Source organism: Cervus canadensis, chromosome 2, assembly GCF_019320065.1.
Source record: "Cervus canadensis isolate Bull #8, Minnesota chromosome 2, ASM1932006v1, whole genome shotgun sequence".
Classification (NCBI taxonomy): domain Eukaryota; kingdom Metazoa; phylum Chordata; class Mammalia; order Artiodactyla; family Cervidae; genus Cervus; species Cervus canadensis.
In genome coordinates, this window is record NC_057387.1 from 104242769 (window position 1) to 104251622 (window position 8854).

At 49.9% G+C, this 8854-nt stretch overlaps 1 protein-coding gene across 1 annotated transcript; it reads right to left on the reverse strand.

Moving 5' to 3' along the window:
• Nucleotides 1–393: 393 nt before the first annotated feature.
• On the reverse strand, nt 394–4567 carry TEKT2 (tektin 2). The gene is made up of 10 exons (XM_043447983.1): nt 4349–4567; nt 3124–3331; nt 2914–3039; nt 2519–2724; nt 1850–1993; nt 1660–1774; nt 1388–1495; nt 1130–1273; nt 877–956; nt 394–705 (listed from the first exon to the last, which is right to left on the reverse strand). Exons 2-10 carry the CDS (start codon nt 3277–3279, stop codon nt 492–494), a joined length of 1293 nt encoding a protein of 430 aa, XP_043303918.1. The 5' UTR covers nt 3280–3331; nt 4349–4567; the 3' UTR covers nt 394–491.
• Nucleotides 4568–8854: the final 4287 nt, after the last annotated feature.

Genomic DNA, 8854 nt, shown 5'->3' on the forward strand with positions numbered 1-8854 from the left:
TGAGCAACTGACACTTTCACTTTTCCCCGGAGTTGTAAAGGGGAGTTGTAAAGGGTGTCACAGTCGGCTGGTCGGCCACTGAAGGGTCCTGGAGAGCTGGGCACTGAGCCAGACCTTTGGGTCACTCCCCGCCCCCCCCAGCATGGTTGGCCAGCGGTCTGCTGGTGGTCCTTACTCAGGCCTGGGTACCCACCTCCAAGCCCTCCCCATCACCCTAGCCCCCTCTGGGCCTCCTCTAGGTATGGAGGAGGGCAGAGCTGGTTAGAGGTCACACCGCTGGAGTCCAAGGGTGCTGGCTTTAGAGATGGTGTTTCCCATCTTTGCTCCTCCACGCACAGGAGGGTCAAGAGCCCTCTCCCCACTGGCTACGTGCAGGGGGAGCAGAGAACCCTCTGGACTGAGAACCCCGACCTTTATTAGATTCGTTCTCTCCGCTCCCCCCATCCCCTTCCATTTTCAACCAGCCTTCCTCTCCTCCCTCAGCCCCCTGCCTAGGCCAGCTCCAGCTGGCAGGTTTTGAGTGGACTCAGGGTGCGGTTTGTGGTGCGGGTGAAGGTGTCCACCTCGGGCACAAACTTCTCGGCAGGCACGGTCAGCTTCCGACGGGTGTCCATGCACTTGGTGTCCAACAGCATGGAGTTGGCCTTGCAGGCGATGTCAGCCTGCAGCTGGGCCAGATGCTTGTACAGGGCGTCCAGAGCGTCCCTGGGGAGCAGGGATTAACAGCCCACTGCCCCCAGCGTGAGGCTGAGAACTCAGGGCTGACTGAGCTCACCAGCCGTGAGCCAGGAAGCCAGCAGGGAAGCTGGCAGGCAGCCAGGGGCCCCAATGGTGGGCAGTATCTCCCCGACCCTCCTGCCCGCTCCCCAGACCTACTGTGCCTGAGCCAGCTTCTGCTTCAGGGCAGCAATGGTTGCCTCTAACTGGTGAACCTCGTCGGTGAGGCCGTACTGTGCCTGGAGGCAGAGGGGCAGGTGGGGAGTCCCAGGTCAGCCATACTAGACTCCTGCCCCTGGGCCCGGGGGTGAGGGGGGGGTTGCCGTACGCCAGCACCCCTGCTCCACGAGGGGGTGAGTCATCCTGAGGAACCTTAGCAGGAGGCCGGTGCCCCTCCGGGGTGCCCTCGAACCTGGTCCCTGCAGAGTTCCACGTTGGGCCGGTAGGTCCTGGCCTCTAGGCGGGTGTGGCACAGCTTCAGGTTCTGTAACTTTCTGCGCAGGTCCTCCTCCAGGTGCCGGATGTCCTGCTGCAGCTCGGCAATCTCCTCCAAGGTCTGCGGGGACAGAGCGTCCCATCTCCACCTGGTCACCCAGTCCAGGGCTTCCTGGCAGGGCTCATCTCACGGCCGGAAGTCCGTGCCCCAGGAGACCACGCGGAGAAGGCTCACATTCTTCTCTTGCCACTTGAGCTCACTGTACAGTTTCTCCATCTCCCTCAGCCGCTTCCTGAAGGCGAATTCCGTGGCAACCCTCTGGGCTTCCAGTTCGTTGTTGGTCTGAGGACAGGAAGGAGGCAGGGAATACGCTCTGGCCACCTGAGGGTGTCGCTCAGGTGTGGGGAGGGATGCCATAAGACAGGGACCGAAAGACAAGGGCTTGTGAGTGCCCGCTGGGGCCAGCTCTTAGCCATGGAGGATAGAGGTGGTGGTGGGGGGTTCACCTCGGCAATAGTGAGGGCGATGGCCTCCCTCAGCTCGATGGCCCTTTTCATCTCAGCCTCGCCCCGGTCCTTGTTGAACCGACTGAAGTCATCCCACTGCTGGAGTGTGGTGGAGCTGCAGGCGGCAGGAAATAGTAAGAGCATGGCCCCTGCGGGGAGGAAGGGAGAGGGAGGGAAACGTCCTTCTTACCCGCTGGGGACACGTGTGGGATTGATCTTCAGAGAGATGTTCGGGGACGTGAGGTTGAGAGAGAGGCAGCCTCTGTCAATGTCCAGGGTCTCCATTTTGCCACGATGGTCAGAGTTGAGCTGCTGTCGGGCTTCCTGCAGGAGGCTGGGGGGCGGAAGAGACTGGACCAGTGAACCATCCCTCCAAGGCAGCCCCGGAACACAGCCCCCCACCCTGGTACTGAAGGGACAGGGAGGGATGGGAAAGCTGAGGTGACAGAGGAGCTGCTGCTGCAGTTGAGATAAAGACAGGCACAGCTGGATGATCCCCCTACAGACAAAATTAGGGCACCCAAATGCTTGTACACACCCACAGGGCACACTCAGATAGCTACACCCACATGGCTCACGGGCCCAGAAAGTCAGGGATGATGGCAAATGGACTCATCCCTCATGTTTCCAATCAATAGATAACGGCTGCCGAGAGCAGTGTCACAAGAAGTATTCTGAGACCATGTCCAGGTGGTGCAAAAAGTGCTACGATCAGCGAGTGAGTGGTTTCTGGTGTGGGCACAGCAGGGGCAGAAGGCAGCCTGAGAACCAGTGACTAGTTACCCATGATACACAGGTTCTGAGTTGAAAACAGCCTCCCAGGGCAGGGGAACATGAGAATGCCATGTCTTTCTCTTACAAGAGCTTCTCAAAGGCCTGGCTGATCTTCTGTTGCAAGGCCTTCTTGGTGGCCTCAATGACCTCCACCTCTTTATGTAGCTCCTCCTCCACGGGGTCCTTCACCACATCAATGTCCCGCCGACTCTCCCGCAGGGTCAGGCATTCAATGGCCACATCCAGAGGCAGGTTCTTGGCCTGCAGGTTTTGCTCCGCTGACTCTTTCATCTAGAAGAGAGGGGGCACAGGGGACTGGTGGGGCCATCCCGCTGGGAAGCAGCTCTCATCGCCGCTTTAGCCAAGGGGCCAGTGGGTGACTCAGATGGACAAGCCACCAAATACCCAGACCCGAAAGAGGGGAAGGAGAGGAGGTTGTCGTTGAGCAGGGTCTCCTGGCACCCTGCCCTGGCTCCCTGCCTGTGCCAGGGCGTCGATCTCAGCATCTAAATCCGTCAGACACTTGTCCAGCATCTCCTTCCATCGGTTGACAGTATCGATCCTCTCTGCCAGCCGCGTCCTATTATCATGCTCATCCCAAATGGTCTGGAAGAGACAGACACAGATAAAGAGGCTGTTGGGGGCTGGGAGCTACCCCTTTGCCACCCAGCTGGGCTCCGGACCCCCAACCTGGTTGTTGGTCTCGTTGCGGAGGACCCGGGCCTCCTGGCGGATCTGGTGTGAGGCATCTCGCTGGCGCTCGGCGTTGGTGGACAACAGGTAGCTGTTGGTTTGCCAGTCTGGCAACCGGAAGCGTGGGCTGGGCTTGACGCTCAGCGTGGCCATGGTGCAGGTGCTGAGGGGTCAGGCCCCCAGGCCAATTCCAAGACACCTAACTCTGCAGGAGGGGACAAACAAGGCGGCAGGAGACCACTCAGGAGAGCCTCTCCTGGACTGCAGCCCCTCTAAAGAACATGCTCCTGTCCATTCTGCTTCAATTCCCTTCCTTCTGGAAGCCTGCTTGGGAACAGCTCTCCCTACATTCAACTTTGTTTGAGGCATTAACTAAGTTTCCTCCCACCCATCCATCCACAGACACAAACTGTGGCATAACTACCTTACTGGGGCACCTTCACCCTGAAGCAGGTGAAAGGGGATAATGGGGTCCCTCTGGGTGTGTATGTTAGACCAAGTGCTTAGTAGGGCTGGCAGAGTGGGTGGGTAGCAGGAATTGTTGTTTAGCAGGAATTGTTGCTGTTTAGCCACTAAGTCTGGTCCGACTCTTTGCAACCCCATGGACTTTAGCCCTCTGTCCGTGGGGTTTCCCAGACAAGAGTACTGGAGTGGGTAGCCATTCCCTCTCCAGGGGATCTTCCCCACCCAGGCGCCAAACCCGGGTCTCCTGCACTGCGGGCGGATTCTTTACCGCCTGAGCCACCCGGGGAAGCCCTGGGTAGCAGGAAAAATAGACCTAATCCAATTTCCACCCCTACTTGCAGTAACCAAGTCCTGTGGATTTTCTTTTCTTTCCCTGCTCTAGGTTTGGGACAAGATCCTGAGGGATCGAAGAGAAGGAGCCCTGTTCTCCGTCTGGAAAAGACAGGCTAATTTCGCCGGGGGCTACAAGTTGGCCCTAGGGAATTGGGGGTGGGGGCGCTGGTCCTCTCCCCACCTGGCCGTCACATTCCCTCTCTCCGCCCTCTACTGGAGGAGGAGGAGGAGACGGGGGCAGTGAGGGATGCCCACTGGGAGGAGCCGGGCTCTGTCTGGTTCCCACCCCAACCCCTCCCGTCCTCTTCCAGGATAGTCATCTTTAGTTTGTATTACTACCCCGGCACGAAGAAAGGGGCAGGAGGGAGTTCGGCCCTGGGAGTTCGCCCCCGCCCCCGCCAGCCCGGTCCCCTGGTCCCCTCACCTCTTTCCCCGCTCGCACTTCCGCCTCCCTTGGCCAGCTCCTCTGTTAAGCGCCCCCGGTTGCTAGGCACCCCGGTTGCTAGGCAACCGCGCGCCGTTCCGCTCCGCCCGCCTGTTTAGCTTGGCCACCGCCCGGCGGCGACTGCTGCCTTGGGGCCCGGAGGCCTTCCGGGTAGGAAAGGGCCGGCGGCTGGGCTGGCGCTGCGGGAGGTACAGCGAGGAGGGGGAGGGCGTCAGGATACGGCGCTCACTTCATTGACAGGTTAACCATTTTTATTTTGATAAAGGTCACCCACCAACATGGCCAAAAAAAAAAAAAAAAAGTACCAAAGTCATCCTCAGGCTCACTCCCCAGTAGGTATCCTTCCAGAATGTGTATATATTTAACACTATTTACACACGTTCTTTTGATGCTACCTTTCCCAACAATTTCATCATCTGCTTGACGTCATAAAAGGAATGATGATCGTATTTGGAGAGAGCACGTCCCTGGGAGAGGTCACTGAGGTTTTGGAAGTAGCAATGCTCACAGTTCAACCATTTCTTTAAAAAGGAGAAGGGGGAAAAAATTCAACCGTGCCAGTACCGTTTTGGACACTGGAAAATGTTGATCGTTAATGTACATAACTAATAGGTGAGGCAGGCATTACCCCCATTTTCGCCAGCAACTAGAGTCTGGCGAGGATGGAAAGTTTGGTCCCCAGGTCTATCTTCTCTCAGTTACTACTCCACACTGCCTCTAGTGGTGGCGCTGGGCACGAGGGTGGCAGGGATGCCAGCCTCAGCTTGCCGGCCAGCTAGTCTTCGGAGAGCTAGATCCTAGCAGGTGGGTGCTCTGACCACCACCGTCTTACGGGCGAGGAAACAGGTTCAGAGAAGTGAGGAACCCTGTGCCCAGGGTCACATGACTAAGTGGTAGAGCCCGGATCCAAACTCAGGCCGTCTGCTCCAGAGGCTAAGTTCAGGTGTGATAGATGGAGGATAAGAGAGGAGTCCAACCGGACTCCTCAGTTTTAAAACAGCAGTGAGTGACCGGGGTGCGGTTGGTGGGGAACCGCGTCACAGAGAGAAGAGAGGTTAGAGAACCCAGGGCTTCGTAGGCAAGAGGATGATGAGGTTGGTTTTTGAGTAGTTTGAGGTGATTGTCGTGGATCCGGTACTGCAGTCTAGCAGACAGAAATGTGGGTCTGGAACTCTGCAGAGACTGAGGTTGGAAACATTTCCAAGACTTCTTTAATCACAAAATTTTTTTTTCCACAGAATATTTTCTAAACTCTAATACATGGCTCATAAGCCAGACATGCATGGAAATTTGTGATATAGCTCTTTATACTAGGATTAATGAAGACAGAAAAATATAAACCCCTGGACAAATTAATTGTTAGAAAAAATGATTGGATCTTGGCATAGATATTTGGAAACATAACCCGAAGAAGTAAACAAATATGGGAGAATGGTGGTGGCTTTGGCGCGTATCTCTGACTGTGGTGGCCTTGATGCTCATGACTCCTGAGGCTTCGGCACATCCTGACCAGGGAAAGAAGGTGTTAGAAGAAAAGGTCAGACAGCTGATGGACTGGACTAAGAGAGAGAGAGTGATGAGAATGAATACTACCACGTTCAACCATTTTGTATTAGAAAAGCCAAGAAACTATTCTGTTATTGCAATGTTTACTGCTCTCCAGAGGTTTAGATCATGTGAACCATGCAGACTTGCTGTTGAAGAATTTCAGATCTTGGCAGGTTCCTGGCAATTCTCCAGTGAATTCAGCAACAAGGTATTTTTTGCTATGCTGGATTTTGATGAAAGCCCTGAGGTCTTTGAAACGCTCCAGGTGAAGGGAGGTCCCGTTGTCCTCCATCTTCCTGCTAAAAGTAAATTCACAGCAGATGACATTTATAATTTCCAAGTAAGGGACATCTCTGTGCACCACATGTTCACATGGGTAGGCGAGAGAACTGGGAGATGGATGGTCAATTTCAGAACCAGACAGCCTATACATTGTTACTATCCCTTCAAGTTAGGGATATCATTGACTCTCATCGGTGGACTTGTGTATGTATTGAAATGGAATAGGACATTTATTTTTAGCAAAAATTTTTGGGCAGTTTTAGCTCTGTGTTTTGTGATCTTGATGTTATCTGGTGGAATGTGGATTCACATATGAGGAGCCCTGTTTGCTGAAAGCAGAACTCACACAGGACAGACACATTATATTCATGACATGTATATCTTTCAGTATGTAGCAGAAATGTCCATCATTTCTCTGTTTTATATGTGCCTCACCCTGGGGATGGTGCTCTTAAATACAGCTGCCACCTCTCGTATGAACATGGTGAGGAGGAAGATCATGTCCGTGACTGGTGTGTGTCTAGTTGTCATCTTCTTCAGTTGGCTGCTTTCTCTCTTCAGACTTAAAGATCGTTTCTATCCATACAGAATTCTCATGAATTAAAAAGGATCCTAGAGATGTTAAACAAGGAAGCAAGAAACTTTTTTTTTTAATGTGGAGACAAAAACATGAAGCGGAAGAATATGAACTCATAACTTCTTTAAGTGATTGAGATATAGTCTTGGTGCTTGGTCATAACAAGCTGTTTTTTTTTTTTTTCCTCAAAATCTGTTATGGTATGTATCTTCTCTCTTCTTCTCAATTTTCTCCTCCCAGTAAATGTCATATATTACTTTACTTAGTGAATTCCAATGACTAAGATCCTCAGAGTGTATACTTTTTCTCAAAAGAGGACCATGTTTAAAAGCCCCTCAATTAATACTTTGTCAGCTGATCTTATTCTAATATGAAAAATATCTTGATAAGGTGTCCATCCCCACATCTAGTTGCTGAAGTTGTACCTGTATTGCCTTTCTTGGAGGTGTGTATTTGCACAACTTACTTAGTGTGTTGTTCCCTAAGCCTTATCTTTCTTTTTTCTTTTTTTAATCACAACATTATTTACAATAGCAAAACATTGGCAACAAGTTAAAGGCTAACCATGGGAGTCTGGATAAACAATGTTTTAACCATACTATAGAATATTATCATTAAAATATTAAAAAGGGTTTTCTAGTTTTCAGCAAGGACCTTCTGTACAGCACAGGGAGCTCTGCTCAATGTCATGTGGCAGCCTGGCTGGGAGGGGAGTTTGGGGGAAAATAGATACATGTACGTGTATGGCTGAATCCCTTTGCTGTCTACCTGAAACTATCACAGCACTGTTAATCAGTTATATTCTAATATAAAAGTTAAAAAAAATTTAAAGATCTTTCTAGTTCTAATTACATGAAAACATATTAACTGAAAAAAGGTTACAAAGCAATAACAATATATCCCACATATATAAATGCTATAGCTATCCCTCTGCATGTATAGAAAAATAGACTGAAAGAAAAAACACAAAATATATTTATACATTTGAATAGAAAATTTATTATTTTCATTTTCCAAGTGTTTTCTTTTTCTATCAGGGGGAAAAAAAATAAATCTTAAGGACAGTTGTCACTTGCTGTCAAATTGAGGGTAGCCTTTCTCTGGTGGTTTAGTCGCTAAGTCGAGTCCGACTCTTGGAACCCCATGGACTGTAGCCCGCCAGGCTCCTCTGTCCATGGGATTCTCCAGGCAAGAATACTGGAGTGGGTTGCCATTTCCTTCTCCCTTATCTTTCTTTAGAGTGCAGAGGCAGATTACTTGGTTCTCCATCTCCCAAATCTTTCCTGCTGAAATACGTTATTGTGCTTCTTGATGGTTGTAGATATTACAAACTAATGAAATACTGGATTATTTCTCCATGATTATTAATTACTTTTTAACTGGAAAGGGTTCAGGTAAATTATTTTCATTTTTCTTTTAAGAGGACAATTTCTAACAAAATAGTAGTTCCTATTTTAGTCTTGATGTGAGGTTGTTTTCGATTAAATTTAAATCCAAGGGAAAAATAAAGACAATTCAGAGGATGAATGATGATTTTATTCATCCTTTTCTGTTCGGAGGCATGCTAAAATATCAGGTTATTTCCAATATGCAGAAAATGTAAAATGTAACATCTTAAAAGTGGTTCTATTTCAGCCTTTTTACCCTCTTAAGTGGAAAAACAAAGTACAAATTTGGAGATCCCCCTCCCCCACTGTTTAACTGTTTACCGTTTTTCTATTTTATATAGATAATCAAAGTTAAGTCCTAAATAGTTTATTAATCTTGGCAAATGACAGCAAAGTTGTATGTTACTATTAAACTCTCATCATCCCTCTGGAAATTTCTATTTCAGAAAAGTTAGAACTTTGTGAAAACGTTTTTTAAGCAACAACAATTTAGTTACATGAGAAGATTTCTGCAGATTTTCAAACTAATACCAAAAGGGTCTTTTTTTGGAGTACAATAAATTTTTATTATACAGCAGTTTTCTTAAAAAGACTTTATTGGGGTACTTCCCTGGTGGTCCAGTGGTTAAGAACCTGCCTTGCAATGGGAGCTATGCAGGTTCAGTCCCTGACTGGGGAACTAAGATCCCA